At 49.5% G+C, this 20,273-nt stretch overlaps 1 protein-coding gene across 2 annotated transcripts; it reads left to right on the top strand.

Annotated features, from left to right (window-relative positions):
* Positions 1-4,156: 4,156 nt before the first annotated feature.
* Positions 4,157-20,243, top strand: LOC122394516. 2 transcript variants are annotated; one of them, XM_043391427.1, is made up of 18 exons: positions 4,157-4,498; positions 7,454-7,553; positions 7,927-8,033; positions 8,447-8,579; positions 9,066-9,133; positions 9,701-9,788; positions 10,757-10,923; positions 11,726-12,380; positions 12,749-12,927; positions 13,747-14,137; positions 14,511-14,649; positions 14,917-15,119; positions 15,500-15,616; positions 15,890-15,992; positions 16,399-16,565; positions 18,023-18,212; positions 19,184-19,351; positions 19,667-20,243. In XM_043391427.1, the coding sequence occupies exons 2-18, from the start codon at positions 7,461-7,463 to the stop codon at positions 19,822-19,824; spliced, it is 3,126 nt and encodes a 1,041-aa protein (XP_043247362.1). In that variant the 5' UTR covers positions 4,157-4,498; positions 7,454-7,460; the 3' UTR covers positions 19,825-20,243. The 2 variants fall into 2 exon arrangements, with proteins under 2 accessions (XP_043247362.1, XP_043247363.1); XM_043391428.1 differs by lacking the exon at positions 4,157-4,498 and adding an exon at positions 4,499-4,539.
* The last annotated feature ends 30 nt before the right edge of the window (positions 20,244-20,273 follow it).

Genomic DNA, 20,273 nt, shown 5'->3' with positions numbered 1-20,273 from the left:
ATGGCCGTTTTTGTTGTATGTTTATGTGGAGATTGAATATAACTGTGACCCTGTGCTTGTTTGCATACTTACGGTCAAACAGGGAACAGCACATTCACATAACATACTCACCTAGCAGTTAGCACCTAACTCATAGCTGTACCCTGCAGGATCTGTACTTGTTCATGTCTCGAGCATTAACAAAGCACTAAAGTAGCTTAGTAATCATTTCCCACATTTTCTGAGCATCTAACATGACATACAGCAGTGCAGAGCAGCTTCAGAGAAGAAACACTTTAAATGCACAGTCTCACACCAGCCACCCAATGAGCCAGTTCCTCAGTTGACTGTTTCCCTGGACACAGCGTGGCAATGTGAGCTTACTTTTGGCAAGTTGGAGGTTAGCAGGTACGATTGAGTTAGGGTGAGTACCTACCTATAACTGGGTGCCACTGCCATGCAGGTCTTGGGTAGGCTGCAAATATGTGTGATGATTGAGGTTAGGTCAGCTGTCAGGTTAGTCAGGTTCAGGTATGCTCATTGCTCAGGTCACATTTTTATGGACATTTGGCAAATTAAAAAACTAACAATCTGATCTTAGGTAAACATACACAACTACTGACTATAGGAAGTAGGAACTGAGCACCTACCTACTTGTTGTGCCTACATCTCATACCATGTCAAAGTGGAGTTCCTTGGTGGAAGATTACCCTCAGTACTGTTTATCCCAGCCCTGTGAAGAAAACTAATACTTCTAAGCTTTGAGTCACTGCTGGCCATCCACAGGAAGAAACGCTGAGACTGAGAGCTTTGTCATTGTATATTGGACCAATAATGACTATCACGAATGACTATGAACACATAATATGATCACATTGTTGCATGGATTGTCACATTGACAATTTTACTACAATCCTTTTTTCAAGAAATACAGTTATGATGATTAACATCAAAATCAACATAAAGTGGATTTAGTGATCCAAGCTTTCTCCTCCAGTAGCAATGGAATGATCGCCTGTTTCATTTGCCAGACACTGAGTACCTGATGCACATTACAATCTGCATAGCATTTAAGCATAGTAAAACTGCCCAAGTCCATTCATTCTAGATTTTAACTTGACAGTTAGCACTAATTTATCTTGCTGTTGTAAGTTATCATTCAATATTCATACCAATACATCAATATGCGCTCATCAGTCAACATTTTCTGGCACGATCCTGCTCAGCGTGCTCTTCAGTATTGCTCCAAGGTCTGCAATATTATAGCTTGTTTTTGGACAATACCTAAGCTCTTTTAATTTTACTTTTTCTTGCTGATATATGAGCCCGATCAACTTGCGTTTATCAACCAAAATTTCATAATTTGTTCAACTTGATATTGATATTGCTCAGTAGTCAGGACCTCTGTCAGCCTCCTGGATACTTCAGATTGTTTTCAGTCAACATGCTTCTTAAATATGATATAAGTCAATCTTAAGGGATTCAAAACATCCAACAAAACGACGTACAAGAGCAAGAAAACCACCAGATAAACTAAAAAATGGCCTTGGAACAGAGCCAAGTGGTGCTCCATTTGTTTGTTTACATTGATTGTAGTGCTGATGTATTTTTAGGACTCTGAACGTCGGCTTATAAAAAAATGAAACGTTTTTACAAAAGTTGTAAGGCAAGTAATATTTATCTGAAAGAACTAAAATATTCAAAAGCCAAACACTATGAAATACATGAATCGGAACGAAAAAGTAACCCAAAAATCCAGCCTAATCACCGGCTCCTAAAACTGCAACACAATCGGCACTTTTCCCCGCAACTCGTTGTCCAGACGTAAATATGCTGTATTTCATAGTGTTTGGCTTTTGAATATTTTAGTTCTTTCAGATAAATATTACTTGCCTTACAACTTTTGTAAAAACGTTTCATTTTTTATAAGCCGACCTTCAGAGTCCTAAAAATACATCAGCACTACAATCACTGTAAACAAACAAATGGAGCACCACTTGGCTCTGATCCAAGACGCTTTTAAAGTTTATCTGGTGGTTTCCGTACTCTTGTACGTCGTTTTGTTGGATGTTTTGAATGACTTATATCATATTAAAGAAGCATGTGACTGAAAACAATCCGAAGTATCCAGGAGGCTGACAGAGGTCCTGACTCCTGAGCAATACCTATCAATATCAAGTTCAAGTTGAACTTGAAGTTATGAAATTTTGGTTGATAAACGCAAGTTGATCGGGCTCATATATCAGCAAGAAAAAGTAAAATTAAAAGAGCTTATTGGCCGAAAACAAGCTATAATATTGCAGATCTTTGAGCAATACTGGAGTGCGCGCTGAGCAGGATCATGCCAGAAAATGTTGACTGATGAGCGCATATTGATGTATTGGTATGAATATTGAATGATAACTTACAACAGCAAGATAAATTAGTGCTAACTATCAAGTTAAAAATCTAGAATGAATGGACTTTGGCAGCTTTACTATGCTTAGATGCTATGCAGATTGTAATGTGCATCACCAGCATCAGGTACTCAGTGTCTGGCAAATGAAACGTGCGATCATTCCATTGCTACTGGAGGAGAAAGCTTGGATCACTAAATCCACTTTATGTTGATTTTGATGTTAATCATTACTGTATTTCTTGAAAAAAGGATTGCTATAAAATTGTCAATGTGACAAACCATGCAACAATGTGATCATATAATGTGTTCATAGTCATTCGTGATAGTGATTGTTGGTCCAATATACAATGGCAAAGCTCTCAGTTTCAGCATTTCTTCCTGTGGATGGCCAGCAGTGACTCAGAGCTTAGAAGTATTAGTTTTCCTCACAAGGCTGGGATAAAAAGTACTGGGTATAATCTTCCACCAGGGAACTCTAATTTGACATGTTATGAGATGTAGCCACAAGTAGGTAGGTGCTTAGTTCCTTTAGTCAGCAGTTGTGTAGGTTTAGTCAGGTTAGCTTATATTAGGTTGTTAGTTTTTTAATTTGCCAAGTGTCCATAAAAATGTGACCTGAGCAATGAGCATACCTGAACAACCTGACAGCTGACCTAACCTCAATCATCACACATATTTGCAGCCTACCCAAGACCTGCATAGCAGTAGCACCCAGTTATAGGTAGGTACTCACCCTAACTCAATCTTACTTGCTAACCTTCTACTTGCCAATAGTTAGCTCACCTTGCCAAGCTGCATCCAGGGAAACAGTCAACTGAGGAACTGGCTCATTGGGTGGCTGGTGTGAGTCTGTGCATTTAAAGTGTTTCTTCTCTGAAGCTGCTCTGCACTGCTGTATGTCATGTTAGATGCTCAGAAAATGTGGGAAATGATTACTAAGCTACTTTAGTGCTTTGTTAATGCTCGGACATGAACAAGTACAGATCCTGCACTTGCAGGGTACAGCTATGAGTTAAATGCTAGGTGAGTATGTTATGTGAATGTGCTGTTCCCTGTTTGACCATAGTAAGTATACAAACAAGCACAGGGTCACAGTTATATTCAATCTCCACATAAACATACAACAAAAACGGCCAGCCTCACTCCGGTCTCCGAACACACCACAAAGAACTTAAGCCTTTGCAGGCACAAAAATGCTTTGATTTACAGGACAGGTATACAATATATCCTCTGTCCTAGGGAATCTTGCTGCCAAGTTAAGGTACAATGACTGAACTTCCGGATTGATCAACCTTTTCTTCTTAGCCACTGCTTAGACCAAATGCTTCTTTGTAAACTGCCTTGAAAATTTTATGATCCACCTTCAATTCTGACATGAAGGCACAAATAAAATAGTTCCCTCTCCTTTTGGAATACACAAAGCAAAATATTTAATAACTTCTAGTGGATGGACAAGCGCAATTACCATAGCTTTCCCCAAGTTAACTTCTGGCACTGATGAGAATTACACTGACGCTTATTCGCTTCATATTTTGTAACAAACACGCTAAAACTGCAATATAACAGCACTATATGCTTCTTGACAAAATGCAAAAGTAGTAAAAAATTTGCCCTGCTGTCATTCATTCTTGGTGGAAACGTAATTACAAAATATTTTGTAGTAACTATTAAATTTCGGCCGAAAACAGTGCACGGTTTAAGAAAGAATCATTCCAATGACGGTCCATTCTTGCGGTCCTGAAATCGCCACTATTTCCGGCCTCTCCAACGCAACTCGTTGTCCAGACGTAAATATGCCTGCTGCGCTACAAAATGTCTTTATTATGAGCTGATAAATCTCGTCATAAAAAAATGATTTTATCATTACTTTATTTTCACTCTGATCCATTTAGGTGCTTCATATCATGACTCTATTGTTTTACAGCGTAACTGGAGTATTTCTAGTCTTTTGAATTTTGTATGAAATCTAGTTTTGTAAAAAAAAATACATATTAGAGGAAATTTTAGATAAACTTTGGTGACGTAATAGAACCGATTTTACATTTTTATCACAAGAAAGTCCAATGTTTGTAAAATAGCATATGCTCACGTGGTACGCCAACACAGTATTCTGAAAGTATTGTGAGTATTTCTGTGTATTTTGTGTGATCTGTTACAGGAAGGCAAGTGGGAAGGTTCCCACCTTCTAAATCCCACCTATCCCACCTTCTAAAATGTTGTTAAAACCAGTTAAATTGTGCCCGACTTTATAGATTGGATGACCAGGAACACGGTTCTGGCATTTATTTTTCATTAAACATGTTAGGCTTCCCATATTCCAAACACAAACTTTCAAATATGTGAAGTCACAGCCCAAAATTACCTCCTTCCCCAGGCCACATTACTGTCATAAAGCTGATTCTTTTTACTCTGTAGGCACCACAACGGACGACGGTGAAAACGGCGCCTGGGGCGATTTGATCAAGGTTCGTTAAATTTACACGTGACGTTTGGGATATAGAAGGCCCATGGAGCAGGAGAAGTTCCAAATGTCACGTGACTAATATGCCCTCCGGCGCCCTGTTTTCACCGGCGTCCACCACAACAAAGTTCAGACCAAGTTTTAAGCGATTTTCAACGCACAAACCCAATTAAATCAGAATGGCTAAACGAGGTGACGTCACACTAATGGTCGCTCCATGTTGAAGATAGGGCCTTGCGCAAGGCCCATTTTCAAATGAAGGGAACGAATTTCTTCAACACCAAGAGCCCGCGGGGGTTGCAACCTAGATAGATTGGTAGGTACCTAGTGGTTTCTGAACCTCGCCGCAATCTTGGCTATCTCAACTCAAACCCCATGTTAAAGGTGGGATAGTCCCTTTAACTCTTCCCTTTTACCAATATCCCTCATTTTATCAATCGTTATGAGGGTGGATGGAAGTCAATTCTATTTAGCTAGGTTCCTATGTATGTTGACTTGAGCAGAATTGGAATTCTGACATCATTTGATTTGCATTTCTTTTCACCTGGCACGGTTTGTTGGAAAGTCATTTCATCTTCGAAATAGGTGGAAGATGTCACTCAAAGCAGTGAGATGATTTCAGAAATGTAGTTTTCATTGACATTGTTGCCATTGGGATTGGAGATTACCTTTTATTTTTTTCATTAAAGCTACAACCTTTGCTCAATGGGCTGTCCTCGACATTCTTGAAATCATAGGCTTTCTTTTTCAAACTCCAGTGTTAGCTGAATGTCAAAAGAACAATAAATAACAGGAGAAGCTGCTTCACCTCGCATGCCGGCACCACATGCTTGAGCTAGTGGTCTGGTGGACGCGACACTCAACGTCTGCTTTGGCCTGTCTTCCGGCCCTAATATCCTGTTGTTCAAGCGGTTTGTTGAAGTGGTGGCAACTCATGGAACGAGTGTCATTCGTTCTGTCTCATGAAATGGAACTCATGGAACTGTCGTTGTGTTGGACGGTGTTCTTTAGACTGACATCCGAAAGCCAGGAGCCTTGCCCTTTACTCGCTGAATGACAAAAGTTGATACACACTGTCAAGATCATACTCTTCTGTGAACAGCTCGCGCTCACCGAGCACAAGAAGATGGCGCTAAGCCGGTCAACGACCTTCGTCACAACGTGCGTAGCAGCGTGGCTGTCCGCCCACTGTTCGACCCTAGCATCGGTAATTCACCTCGCCCTTCTCAAAGCCCTCACTGCCTATCACAAGGATTTGGGACGGCAATCGGGCAAGGTGATGGCCCGGCGGCCGGCACCTGTGGTATCCCTCCAAGGAGCTCATCGGACTCTCCCTCTTCGACGAGGTGACGACGGTCGAGGAGAAGCGGGCGATCGTCACCCCATGCATGGAGTGCTCAGCGGCTGAAAGAGAAGAACTTGTTTTGCCGCGCCAACGTCGCCCTCGACGCAGTGGGGCAGCGCTCGCTGGCGTCGTTTGCGATGACCAGCTCTGTTGGTCTAGGCACCGCCCTCTGTGCCGGTCACGATTTCCTCAACGTCGATCCGGCTGAGTGGTCGGAGAGTGACGACTCTCGGCTACGTCGGCGCCCTTCTCTCCTCCGTTGTTTTTTATTCTAGTGTTTACAGGCGCATATTGAGCAAAGAAATATGAACTACATAGTACATAAGTTGGAGAATCTGTATTGTCGCGCACCCCGCCATTGTTTTCATAGGGAAAACTTTGCTCGCTTTGCGCCGTGGGACGGATGAATTGATCCAATAGAAAAAAAAATGCACACACCCTTGTGCCATACTCCATAGTGTTCGCAAGAACTCTGACCAGGCCTAACGAATCCCACAATTGTTTTCAAAGTGGTCTACCCTAGTGCATGGATCCGAGAAAATGGATCTGGGATCTGATCCCACGGATTCTGATCTCGGATCTGACGGGATCATAGATTCAGCTCTTTTACTTATTGATAACTAGAACCTTTGGGATCATAGATCCGGTTTTTGTTTTACTTGAGATCCAGTGAAATCAAAGATCCTCACTTAAAGGCTCGCTTGCTGTGACTCCAAAGCTCTATTTTAGTAGTTTTTTTTTTCCTTTCACCGGAGTCCACCGGCGGTTTATTATTTAACGAGTACACATGAAGTGCATTTAAACGCTTCAGTCTGGGGCAACAGCCATGGTGCCTGGTTCGGTATAACGAACGAGAATAGGCATATGGATGGCGCTATCGGTGGAGGTGGTAGGAAGGATATGATAGTGTGATTGCATGTCATAACTCATAGTTCATAGTTTTGTAGCACTTATTGACATGCGTAGATACCTACTTTGGTTTCAAATGTTGTGCACATGGTGAGATCCACTCGGATCATGATCTGAGTGGTTATTGAGAGCGATTATTGATCTGCACCGCTACATAGTCGGTGAAAAGTTTGTCATGCTGGTGAAGACTAGTAAGCATTTTCAAAAATCTGGATTTATAGAAAAACTCATTCCTAGATATCAACGATTGCCTTCCCATTTGTTAGTGTGGGCCATGAATGGACCGAGCTATTCCCACCGATTCTAATGGCAGCTCCATTACATAGGTATCCCTTTATATTGAACGTGGTGTGGCTTGCAGGATCGAAATGGACGGAACACGTAGCTGGGATGTCGGAGTTGAAGACGACGAGTACAACACCGAGCTCATCGTGCACAACTTTCATCCATCACTCACCAAGGTGTGTGTGTCAGGGAAGCGAAATGAAACTAGCATCGCCATACTTTGTTGTATTACCACAGTCTTATCCATTCATATTTTTTGGCTTTTTATTCTTTTATCTTTACTAAGCCTTGCTGTTTTCTGAAGATAAACGCGACAAATGTAACTAACGTTCGTATCAATTTTTACTTTTGCCAGAATGCCCACTGTCATGTGGTGTTTTTTCAGAACAAGGTACCTACATAGTGTGCTATATTTTACAACTTATGATTTTATGAGGACATAGACCTCGGTATACATACCTCGGTATACAGAGGTCTACGATTAGTGCAATCTATAGCAATTCAAGTACTGACCTTATGCACTTATCTTGCGCCTCCTCCCCTCTGCAGCAAGGGCTGAGGAGCCAGTTCCTGCGATTCGGATATGTCGAGAGCTCCAACGTGACCACCAATAGTCGCGGACACCCGGTGGGGTTTGTCAGGATGCGATCCGCCGGGTAAGTCCGCTGCCGGAGCTCCGCTGGGGAGGAGATCGGATTTCTAACTTGTACAGCTATCATACTGAATGAGGACTGAGGTTCACTCACAGAGAGGTTCACTGGTTGAAAGCATTAAACATTGCAGTGTGATCCTCGGAATCCATCGCCGACCTTGTTCGCCAGTGTCAGTCGATTGCTTACATCAAGATAATCTGAGAAGTGAGAACAACAAGGGTACAACCCTCTGCATACCTTTATTTGACAAATATGCGCACCTCATCCTGTGAATTTGAAAATCATCGCAAATATCTGACGTGACCGCGGTGTACCGTTCCCCGTCGGTGTGACTGAGTTGTCCGCTCCGTTGAATGCTCTCCCTGCCTCCAGCGAGGTATAAATTATCCGCCCCCCTGTTCTCGCCCCGTTTTCAGCGAGTGTGCCCGAGCGATCGCAGGTCTAAACGGCCGCGCGCCGCTCCACTGGACGGTGAAGATGGGTCTGCCGCCGGCCGAGAGACAGAAACAGCGACAGCGTCGGGACGAGGCGCGCCGCTTCGAGCTGGAGGTATGTGCGCGGTGCAGAGCGAGTCGCTCGCCGATGGACTGTCGTGGCACGGTGTGGGCGGTATTGGACCTCCTGTTATTGTCCGGGAATGTTATAAAAAAACATTGCTAACAATTACCAGATGCATAAGGAAAAAACTTTTCACACAGGTAGTCATACATTACAGGTACTAGCTGACAGTGATGCACAGCGAGGTTCAGTAAAAAAGAAAGAAAAAAAACGTTCCCGAGTCCGTCATACTTTTTCGGCCATTATACTGAGACATGCGGTGCATGCGCGTAAGTTTAATGAGATACCTAAGGAGCAAGAGTACGATCCCAGTCCCAGTACCTAGCGTGATCACCCAGTTAGCGTGGTTACCACATCCCGCCCCACCCCCTGGTAGAGATTGGAGACAATAACGATAACTAGTGTATATCATTCGTAGCCGCTTTTACCTCCGAATCAACTGTTGCCTGTTGATATCCACCGACTCTTCGTCCACAGACTCAGCCACAGACGGAGGCATGTCTGCGCGAAATGGAAAAGGTGCGCCAGAAGATGCTGCAGCTCACGTAAGTCCTCTCTCCGTATCAGTCGTCATCATTTGTTTAGTCTCTCGGTGGACGTCTCTTTGCTGAACTGACCATTTGGTATTCGCCGTTTTTTTCTGAACTCCCTAACTAAATAGCTGAAAAGCCTAGCTTTGGTGGAATGATAATATGTTCTTGATAATGTTATAAGTATCGAAGGACAAGGGTCCCCTTTGTCATGTGTCATTTTCAGTATATAGACAGTCAATAGAAGCACCGGGCTCGACACCCTCGCTCATTGTCCGTGTCATCACGGGTCAAGGCCAAGGGCCGCTCGTGTCTTCTCTGTCAATGCTAGCAGTGTATCGACTGTGAAATATGTTACTGTCAGCCTTTGCACTCTGGGATATTGTCTGTGATGAGTTGTCTGTGCCCCACGATCGGCGGTGTGTCTGCTTGTGTCAGCAGTGTGTCATGCTCAGTAGTGTGTCATCCATGTCACGTGATACCCGTCAGTAGGTAGTGAGTCGCCTGTGTCACACAATCTGCAATTTGTCACGTAGATATGTCACGTGTCACCCTCAGCAGTGAGTCGCCCGTATCCCACAGTCAGGAGTTTTGCGACACCCTGGAGGTCGGCTCGGAGCAGCAGGGACAGGCGCCGGAGCGCACCGAGCAGCAGCACACCCCTCCCACGGTGAGAGATTAGTGAGACCGGCGCCGCTTTGGCTGATGGCAGAGGAGGTGGAACCCGGTCGTTGCGCTGAGCGCTTGTCCCGGCGCTCCTTTTGAAGCGCTGATCCTTTCCATGTTACTGCGTAAATTATGGACGACGGAAATTTTTAATGCCCCTTGGTGAAATGCAAGTGCTCGTTTTTTTTATAATATTTATCGCTTCTTGTCTTGCAGCCGCGGTCCCAGGCCTCCCTCTTCACTACCTTGAAAATAATCTTTTCAATATCGGTTTCGTAAATGGCGTAGAATTATACACAATCATTTTCTGATTCCACTGCCCCGCGACTGTCCATTATTGTTTAACCATTTCGAGTAGAGCTTGTATTGCTTTTCATTTCTCATAATTTGTCTTCCTTTTTCCCCCTTGCCCGAACTGACCTTCTGCCTGCAGCCACGGCGGTCTGTCCGATCCAGTCTCTGTGTATTATTGTAGCGGCGCTGCTCCGGTGAGGGGCTGCAGTCTGAACTGTGACTTTGTCTATGTATATGACCTCGTCACTCGTCAGTGCACGACGAAAGGGCGCCGTAGGGACGGGGTGCGATGGTCGACTCCCTCTGTGTTTATATGTGACAGAACGGTGCCAGCGGGAAAGTCGTGTTTTCCATCTGGAGCTGTAGTCAGCTGTCTGACTCTGTCTGTATCTATCTGTTAGAACGGCGCCGGTGGGGACGATGCGCGCCGACCGCCAGCGTAGAAGGGTCTGGCGCTGCTGAATGACCCCCCCCCCCCCTGTCTCCCTGTCTCGCAGACCGGCCCCGGCGCGGCGCCCACCGCCAGCCATCTAGCCGAGCAGGGTCTGGTGGTGCCGTCTGACCCCATCCCCCTGTCTCTCTCTGATAGACCGGCCCCGGTGCGGCGCCGACCGCCAGCCACCCAGCCGAGCAGGTCTGGCGCTGCTGAATGACCCTCCCCCTGTCTCTGTCTCACAGACGGGCCCCGGCGCGGCGCCGACCACCAGCCACCTGGCCCAGCAGGGTCTGGCGCTCTGCTCGGTGTGTGGCGCCGTCACGGCCGGCTACTGCTCCCACTGCCGGCAGCCCTACTGCTCGGCGGCCTGCCAGCGGATGGACTGGGAGGCACACAAGCCACGCTGCCGGTATGATACGAACCGCTCTCCGAGGTCCTTATTTTCCATTTTTCCTCTGAACATGACACAATTACTTTGTTAAAGGGACCCTCCCACCTTCAAAAAAGTTAATGAATTGGCACGAAAGTGATGTCGCTCGGTTCAGAAAGAGCGAAAACGAATATCTACCAAATTTCATCGAAAAATATTCACCGGTTTTCAAGATATTAGACTTTTACTTTTGTTTACTTTTTGGGATCTCCGCTGTTCCTAGCGACTTTATTTGAAAGTGCGGCATTTGTTGCGCGCAAAGCAGCATATACCACCGCGTGCTACCAAACGTTTTAGTAAAAGATTTAAAAATCGTTAGATCTCCGCTGACGTCACAAATTCTAAGGGGGCATACCAATGCACTAGCCCCTTAGAATCCGAAAACTGCAAGTTTGAAATTCCATATTTTCGAATTAAAGCATTTGTCGATGTTGTGAGTGCCCAAACCGGTATTTGCAGGCCATGGCCACCAATTTGGCTATCTCAACTCAAAACTAATGTTAAGGTGGGAGTGTCCCTTTAATGCGCAACTATAAAACATATTTGCTATGCTGCATTGTATACGAGTAAGCTTGTGGCTGTGAGTGCATGCTTGAAAGCTTAAACGTTGACTGGGTTGAGTACTGGGGAGTGTGGGCACGCAACCCTTCACTCTCTTGTGTCGTCTTCGCCACTCTTTTTTACCTGCCCAGCCGGCCTGACCTGGTGACTAGTGTAGGTCTATGGTTATGACCTGTCACCCTGTCCCCTCACCCCTGACCCCTTCCCTCCCCTCCCCCAGCCCTGACCTGGTGGTGTCAGTGGACAGCAGCAGTGAAGAGGAGCAGGTCCGCTCGGTTCGTCTGGCGCGCGGCGACCAGCCCGCCTCAGACAGAGCGCCGGCGCCCCTGCGCCGTCCGCGCGCTACCACCGGACAGGCCAGGGCCGCCGGCCGCGGCTCGGGAGACGAGAGGACACTGGTGGCCAACCCTCCGCCCCGACAGCAAGTGCAGCAGGGATCACCACAGCAGCGGGGACGGCAGTTATACCACCAGCAGCAGCAGCAGCAGCAGCAGCAGCAGCGATCGCCACTGCAGCAGCAGCAGCAGCAGTCGCATCCGTCACCGCTGCATCAGCAGTCCCCGCAGCAGCAGCAGCAGCAGTCGCATCCGTCACCACTGCATCAGCAGTCCCCGCAGCAGCAGCAGCAGCAGTCCCCGCAGCAGCAGCAGCAGCAGCAGCAGCAGCAGCAGCAGCAGCAGCAGCAGCAGCAGATACCTCAGGCACAGCAGCAGCAGCAGCAGCAGGGACAGGAGCCGGGGGCTGAGGAGAGGCGGCGGCGTCTCAGGCAGCAGCAGCTACTGCTACTGAAGCGACAGAAACAACGACAGCAGCAGCAGCAGCAGCGGGAGCCACAGCTGGGTCCTGTCAGCCTGCGGCCTGGACAGCACTACCAGGTGAGCCGCGGCGAGCGGACGTCATGCTGAGCTCAAAGCAGGCGCTGATTATGATGGGTTGGAGTGAATGGGATGAAGGTCGATTTGACTTTACTCTACACTCTTATTTTGTCGGTGCTTACGGTAAGCGAAGGCGAATTACAAGAGGTAAGCAGCTTACCTCTTGTAATTTGCCTTCGCTTAGTGGGGTGGTGCGCTGTGGTTTAGGCTCCGCCTATATATGTGTTCCGATTGGTTCAGGTGGGCTCCGATGAACTCATCACTGTCTACTCCCTTCTCTCAGATGAAGGCGTGTGTCGTGTGTTATAGGTACGCATACTCATATGGTGTTCTATTCCACTCACCTCACCAATGTATATCCCCCACAGGTAATGGTGAGCTACGCCGCGGACCCGAGCGCGGTCTACCTGCGGCTCACGGACCAGTACGAGCTGGTACAGAGGATGGAGGAGGAGTTGAACAAGTCGGTCGTGTCGCCAGCCACGCCCGCCGGCTTCCGCGGGCTGGAAACGGGACAGCTGTGCGCCGCGCTCTTCGAAGGCCGCTGGTGAGACAACTAGCGTGCCGCGGGTGGGGTGGGGGGGGGGGGGGATGCGTGACAAGTCACGGACTAGGGTTGCTCAGTGTTCAGTTACATGTGGATAAGACTATGTGGCATGCTGGCGTATATCATATGTCCCACTGAAGTTTTAGTCAGTACATCAGAGTTACCACCCCTGTGGCGCAGTTGGCAAGTGCGTCCACGATTGGTGTGGGAGGTCCTTAGATCAAAGCTGACCTCTGGCAGCGTTTTCCTCGGCCGGCTCCTACCCAGGAGATGGCAGTAACTGGGGAGTGTTCGCTCGGTCGTGGGGATTACCGCTGTGCCAGCCAGCGCCCCCGGCCGCAGGTACACGGGCCTGATCCGCGTTTAAACAGATCCTTCGGTCCGGTGACATGTCCCGAGGGCACGGCCTCGCTTCATGTCCCGGAGCAGCCCTCTGACCTGCCGGGCCCGAGAAATCGGGATAGCCCCAGCGTGCGCACCAGTGCGGTGCCACCTGGGGTGCGTGACAGGAAGCGTGCGGTCAAGGCTGTCCCGCGTAGCGGGTGCCGAAAACGATTCGTACCACTGCCGTGTATATAGCGTATTAACCCAGTATGAATATGTGCTACTAACGACAAAATGCCCGGGTCGGGCACCAAAAATATTTAAAAAAGAAGTACATCAGAGCTGTTGTCTGCCTATTTTTTTTTAACCTTTACATCGTTTGGTCGTCTTCTTCATATCTCGGTTTATCCATAAGTATAGGTATGGCCATGACCATTTATGTCATGTTGCTTTAGCTGCCACCCCGCCCGTGACACCACCTCTCTCTCGATCCAGGTACCGAGGAGACGTGCGGACCGTCGAGGACTCCCACTACGTCATCCACTTCATCGACTGGGGTAACTCGGAGCGCGTGCCGCCGACGGGCGTGACGCAGCTGCCGGCCAGCCTGCAGGACGTGCCGCCCCAGGCCGTGCTGGCCGTGCTGCCGTGGCGGCCGGCCGGCCCCGGCGGTGACTGGAGTGACGCACAGTGGGAGGGTTTGGCGGCGCTGAACGGCCAGCCGCTGACGGCCAGTGTGACCGGCGCGGAGCCCTCTGTTCGAGTGGCTCTGTTCAATGCGGACGGGAAGAGCGTGCTGAGTGTGATGGCCGACAGCGTGCGGACGGCCGGCGGCCCGGAGACACAGACGCAGACGCAGGAGTGGACCGTGCCGCCACAGGTCGAGGTACGTGGGGATTGGGGCAGGGCCGGCTCGGGGAGGCACGGTGTAGCTAAATGGTGGCTCACCAGATAACCTTCATCCAGAGCTGACGCTTGCTGCCCTCTGTAGCTGAAGGAGCCGTGTGCGATGGATTGGTCCTTCCCTACCATGCAGCCCCTTTGTGTGGGAACTCACCTAATTTCCTTCCCCTCTCCTCAGCTGGAGGTGGACCGTAAGCACGTGGTGGTGCCGTGCGCCAGTACACCCTCAGTTGGTGTCTGGAACTGACCCTTGTCCCTTTCTGCAGCTGGAAGTGGACCGTAAGCACGTGGTGGTGCCGTGCGCGATGGTACACCCGCAGCTGGTGTCTGGAACTGACCCTTGTCATTCTCTGCAGCTGGAAGTGGACCGTAAGCACGTGGTGGTGCCGTGTGCGATGGTACACCCGCAGTTGGTCTCGGCACAGGTGCGGGACCTGGCGCTGTACCGGGCCTACCAGGCGATCGTGGAGCAGCTGCAGACAGCAGCCAACGCAGGTAGGCACCGCTTTAGGGTGAAATCGGTACCACCCGCTAAGGTGGTAGCTTTCGCTAATTCTATGCCGCAGCTGCAAGCAGTCGGGAAGGACGTTGTCATACTACGACTGGATGCTGTTTTTGACAGCTGGCTGAAGGTTTGATGGGCATTTTGAGTGATCAAAGCCAACTCTTGCTTGGCTTTTCTCGCCGTGCAGCAAGTCTATCGTCCTGCCTGCTTCCACCGTCCCTCTACGACTGATGTTTAACGCTCCCCGTCTCCTTCAGAGTCGCCGCTGAGCGCCGTCCCTCCTGAGGGCTGTCCGGTTCTGGTGAACTGCCCCGGACCGCTGGGGGACGGCCCCGCCTGGCGACGTGCCGTGGTCCAAGGGAGGCACGGCGACCGGGCCGTGGTGCGTCTCCTCGACTGGGGCCGGCTGGAGACGGCTGGACTGGCGCAGCTAAGACGACTGCCGCCGCATCTCTGTGAGGTGAGAGGGGGCAGCAGGCTGGACTTAGCAGGGGGCGGGGAATTTGGTATTGTGGCTTTTCATTCCCTGTTCATATCGGCGTTAACTTTCGCTGTTGGGTTTTGCTATGTGTCAGACTTGCAATTTCGTGAATGAAGTATCAAACGAGGTCTCATAACTTCACCGTGACCTCTTGCCGCTTGACCTCGTATAGACCTGTGACCAGTGGACCGCATTCCACCTCTGAACGGCTACTTTACTGCTGCCTCTGACCTGTGGCCACACCTCTCGTCTGACCCCTGTGACCCGTGACCTACAGACGCCCTCAGTGGGCGTCCAGTTCGGGCTGTTCGGAGTCCCGGAGTCGGCCTGTGACCTGACCTATGACCCCTGACCGGCAGACCCCGTCGATCGGTGTCCAGTTCGGGCTGTTCGGAGTCCCGGAGTCGGCCTGTCCCGAGGACCAGCTGCGCTTCTTCAGAGAGAAGCTGGTTGGAAAGGAGTTCCTTCTGGAGCGGGTCAGTAGGGGTCGGCCTGGGACTACGAGATACAGAAATAATTTCGTCAGCGATTCACAGAATGTGGATCGTGTATAACGTGCGATAAAAAAAAATAGGGCAAAGATCAATATCACATCACGTGCGGGATGACACAAATGGGTGAGCCCATGTCTACTGGCTAGTGTGATTCTTATCATTGTTGCTTTGTTTAACTGAGCCACTCTGAACGCACCGGTGACCCGTTACTTCTTAGGTTGATCAATCTGAAGACGAGTAATTGTTCGTTTTCAGGTAGAATCGTCTGATGCGCGGACGCAGGCGCGGCTTCATCTGCTGAGTGACACCAACTCGTTCTGTTTCAACGACAAGATGCTGGGCCGAGTCTCGGACGCCGGTAGGTGGGGAAATTTGCCTAGTCTGGCGCTGGTTATATGTTGTGATGGTGGATAGGCGCTGTGTCGGACACCGGTGCGTTTCCGACTGCTCGCTGCTGGGTTTGTCTAAAAGGACTTAAAATGTTTCATTTCTGAGGACCCTACGATAAGGTGCCACGGTGTCCGGTACGACCTTTGGAGTGCCTACAAGTTAAAACACTTGTTTCTGCTTGCGCGGTTGCGTGCTGCGTCCTATGACCGCAGCCTGCAGTGACCCTCTGATAGTGTTGGTAATCTACCCGAGCTATGACCTGCTGCTTGTCGTACAAATGTCCTTTTTTGACTTCATTGAGCACGCCCCCAGTGCGTTGACCGCGTTGGACTAAATCTGACTCCGACTTGCCCCCCCCCCCCCTCCGTCGACAGCCCGCGCCGCCCGACCCGCCGCCCTGTCTGCCGTCTCAGCGGTCTCCCCTCCGACGGTGGCCAGTCCTCAGAAGCGGTGTCGACTGGGGTCTGAGAGCAACGCCAGCCGGCCGCCGCTGCTCAGCGACCTGGCCAACCCCAGCCTGCGGCCCGGAGACACACACCCGGTGAGGGGAGGTGGACAGGTGGATATGTGGGTAGGTGGTGGACAGGTGGAGGGCGGTGGACAGTGTGCACCCGGTGACACGTGGACGGGGGGGGGGGGCAGTATGAATATTGGGTGTCTGTATACGTTCGATGTATCGTGAATGTGGTGTAGGGTGAAGTCGTATAAGAGTACGCACTTAGTGGATTTCTTGCTCTCATTTATTTAATATTTGAAAGAAAGAAATCGCAAATAGGGAATATTAAAGTTCATTGAATTAGCCATCATCCCATGGGGCAACGATCCTTCAGCGTAAATGGAAGTAGTCTAAAACTGACATTTTCTGAACCGCTGCAGTTGCGTACTCTTACCATATGGGGTGTGTAAGAGTACGCACGCCAGGCGGGTGGAGTACGCAAGCATATGAACACACACCTATGTAGCTTGTACTGTCCAAATGCTTAACTTCAAACTCAGAGGGCATTTAAGTTAATTCTAGTATCCAAAAAGAAAAATATAAAATAAATCTTTCAAGTCTATAAATCATGTCGTGTGTTTCTTTAAAAACATGCACAATCAAAAGGGAGAATAACTCGTATTTGGAAGAATTTCGGGTACGCATCTGCATCACAGTGCTCCATTGATGATATACCTACAAAACAAACGTCATTGAGCGATAGATTAATAATTGTATATTTCTGTATATTCGATTTAATGTATAATTCTGCGTACTCTTACCCTCCTGAACAGTGCGTCCTCTTACCGTACATGCAATTCGCGCACAAAACAACCCCGAAACGTTGTGCAAAACTTCGCAAACAGAATATTGCACTGCACAGTATTTCCCCAGATAACCTCACAAGTTTCCCACAACAATCGCGGAAATGTACCTTATCTGAACTGCCAAGTATCAACATTATTGTACCATACCATAATAATATCATAACGCTCGAAAATAATATTCATCGCCTTAAACTCAACAGCGTCGCCGCTCAACGCCCACGTTCCGTTGGTGACAAGCACGCACTGGCGGCTTCATGTCACTTCATGAACTCGACAAACCCGCGTTGCTAAGCAACCGAAACAGCTGATGCGTACTCTTATCGCCCGCGTACTCTTACCCGCCCTTACCCTACGTATGTGAAACATCATGTTTTGTTGGGTGTGCAAACTAGGTGCATCATGCATCGAGAGTAGATATATAATCAACCGTATCGGGTATAACTGAAAGTCGGTTTATTTAGTTGCAGGGTTGCAGGGTGTATACAGAGGTCTGTGCGGGGTGACATAAGTCATGGAGCTAGCGCGTGAGCCGTGATGTGTAATGTTTACCCCGCGTGTCTGACGTGGTCTCAACTCTCATGGTACACAATCTCCACAATCAGCGAATCGAATATCGATACCCACACGAGCCTTGAGTGCACTGACGCCCACCCGTGATACAGTATCCCTGACGCCCCGTTCTCCCTCCCTCCGCAGTTCCTGCTGGGCCAGGTGCTCGGGCCGGGCCGGTTCCTGGGTGGTCCGCTGACCGATGAGAACACAGCGGCCGTAGATCGACTGGAGGAGGAGCTCAGAGAGGCCATGACCGGACAGACGGCGCCGCTGCCTATCCGACAGCCGCCGCAGGCCGGACAGCTGGTGGCCGTGAGAGGTGTAGAGGACGCCGGTAGGTGGCGTGGGAGGCGCGTCGGCGGGGGCCGGTCAACGGGCGGTCCCTGAGCGGTTAACTGGGCACTGTTGAGTGTTGAGTCATGGGGCATAGCCGCCGATGCATATTACTTACAGCCATGTTTACAAAGTTACGTATGTTGCATGTTTTCATCTACAGGGTGCGGACGATAAATTAGGACAAACTTGCATGTGTTACAAAAAAAAAACGGCATAACTTCTGCGAAAATCAATGTAATGACTTCAAATTTTTCACGCTTCGTCCTTGCTAGGTCTTGCTATGCCTCTTGAGTGCGTAGGACTTGTACCTTATGTCTTCATGAACGCACTTCCGAACAGTCTTCTCATCCACGTTCAGCTCCCGAGCCAGACACCGCATTGATTTGCCAGGATCTTCATCAATCGCGTTCTGAAGCTGCTCGACGAACTCCGGAGTCCTGGTGGAATCTCGCCTCCTCTTGTGGGTCTTCCTTTGTACCGAAACTTCATCGCGGTTCTCTCCACCCGCCACCCTTTCATCAAACTCCTTCTTAATTCGATAGCACAGGCTCCTGGGCAACTTGTTGAACTCTGCTATCTCGCCAGCGGTCCTCCCGGCGCGGAGCCCAACGACAATGGCGGCCCTTTTCTCTTCCTCCATGCTTGAAAACACAGCGATCAATTCAAAATTCAGTGTGAAAGCCAGGAAAGAACAGTTATTGAAGTGTACACCTTCAAATATCCACTCGCACTTCATTTTATCGGTCAAATTGCGTTCTGAAAGCTGTCCTAATTTATCGTCCGCACCCTGTATTGATGCTCAAATGTCAAACTATCCAAAATAAGAGTTGTGAAGTGCAATTGCGTAATAACTGAGCTGCGCCGATCGGTTAGTCCGCTATTTCGTTTCGTGACGAAGTCGCTCGTCGATCTAGCCGGATGTAGCAACTGCCGACCTCAGCTGACATGACTTCCTGACATCTCTGTCAGGTGCCGCTGGCTGGGCGCGCGGCGCCGTGGCGGACCCGTTCGGCCCGCAGGCGCTGGTCCGTCTGCTCGACCTGGGACGCCAGGAGCGCGTGGCGCTGGACCGGCTGTACCAGCTGCCCGATCAGGTGTCCCGGCTGCCACCCACCTCCCTGCTACTCGCCTTCAGAGGTTTGTGGTGTGGACAGGAGGGATGGAGGGAGCGGAGTCGGGCCGGTGAACGGGAGAGATCAGAGATATGATCGATGTAAAGGAACTTTTTGCGGGGACTTACGTGTCTAATATGCGTAAAGCGCGTAAAAATTCACTGTGAAGCGTATTCATCATTTGTTTGTTTTAGCTGATCGTTGATCCGCAGACGCGGCTGCAGCGCTGTCGCGATACCCCATATTTCCCATTACCACCGTGAGGCCGCTGTCCGGCCGTGCGACATCGTTGACCGTCAGAACACCGCACCGACCCTGACTGCTGCCTCGTCTCTGACAGGGAGCGAGCGGTGGTCGGCCGAGCAGCGGCAGCGCGCCGAAGAGGTGCTGCGGGGTGATGGCTGCGGGGAGGAGCTGGTGCTGGATCTGACGGTGGTCTCTGTGGGCTCGGCCGGCGCCGCCGTGCTCGTCACCTGTCCGCAGCTGGAGGTCTGCTAGACGGTGCATGTGGGGCTCGACGTCTGCGACGATCTCCCCGTGCTCCGGGGCTAGACGTCTGCTAAACGACGCCCTGCGTTTGAGGCTCTACTTTGCTAGACAGTGCTTTGGGGCCTAACATCCGTTGGCCAACAACATGCTTAATTTGTGCAAAGAAGTGGACATATGCAAGGTGTTGTTTGCGAAGAAACAGCCAAGAGCTGTGGGTCAATAGCTGGCCAGTGAAAGTGTTGGGGAAGGCGCTTATCTTCAGTACCTCGTAGTAAAGCTGTGGGTGCAATTACAAGCACTTGTCTGCAGAATGTGACATGCTGAGCGCAGGTGACAATTTCTGTTAGATGTAACTTGCATCTAAGTTTAAGAATACAATCTTTTGTTTGTCTTGGTATTGATGCGAGCAAAATAGATTGGTTGTTTCAGCCCATAGTTTTAAAGGTGAGCTTTGACTT

The sequence above is a fragment of the Amphibalanus amphitrite genome, unplaced genomic scaffold, assembly GCF_019059575.1.
Source record: "Amphibalanus amphitrite isolate SeventyFive unplaced genomic scaffold, NRLGWU_Aamphi_draft 000596F_arrow, whole genome shotgun sequence".
In the NCBI taxonomy this organism is placed as follows: Eukaryota; Metazoa; Arthropoda; class Thecostraca; order Balanomorpha; family Balanidae; genus Amphibalanus; species Amphibalanus amphitrite.
The sequence above is the reverse complement of the archived record's forward strand: the minus strand, read 5'-3'. Positions and strand labels throughout refer to the sequence as shown.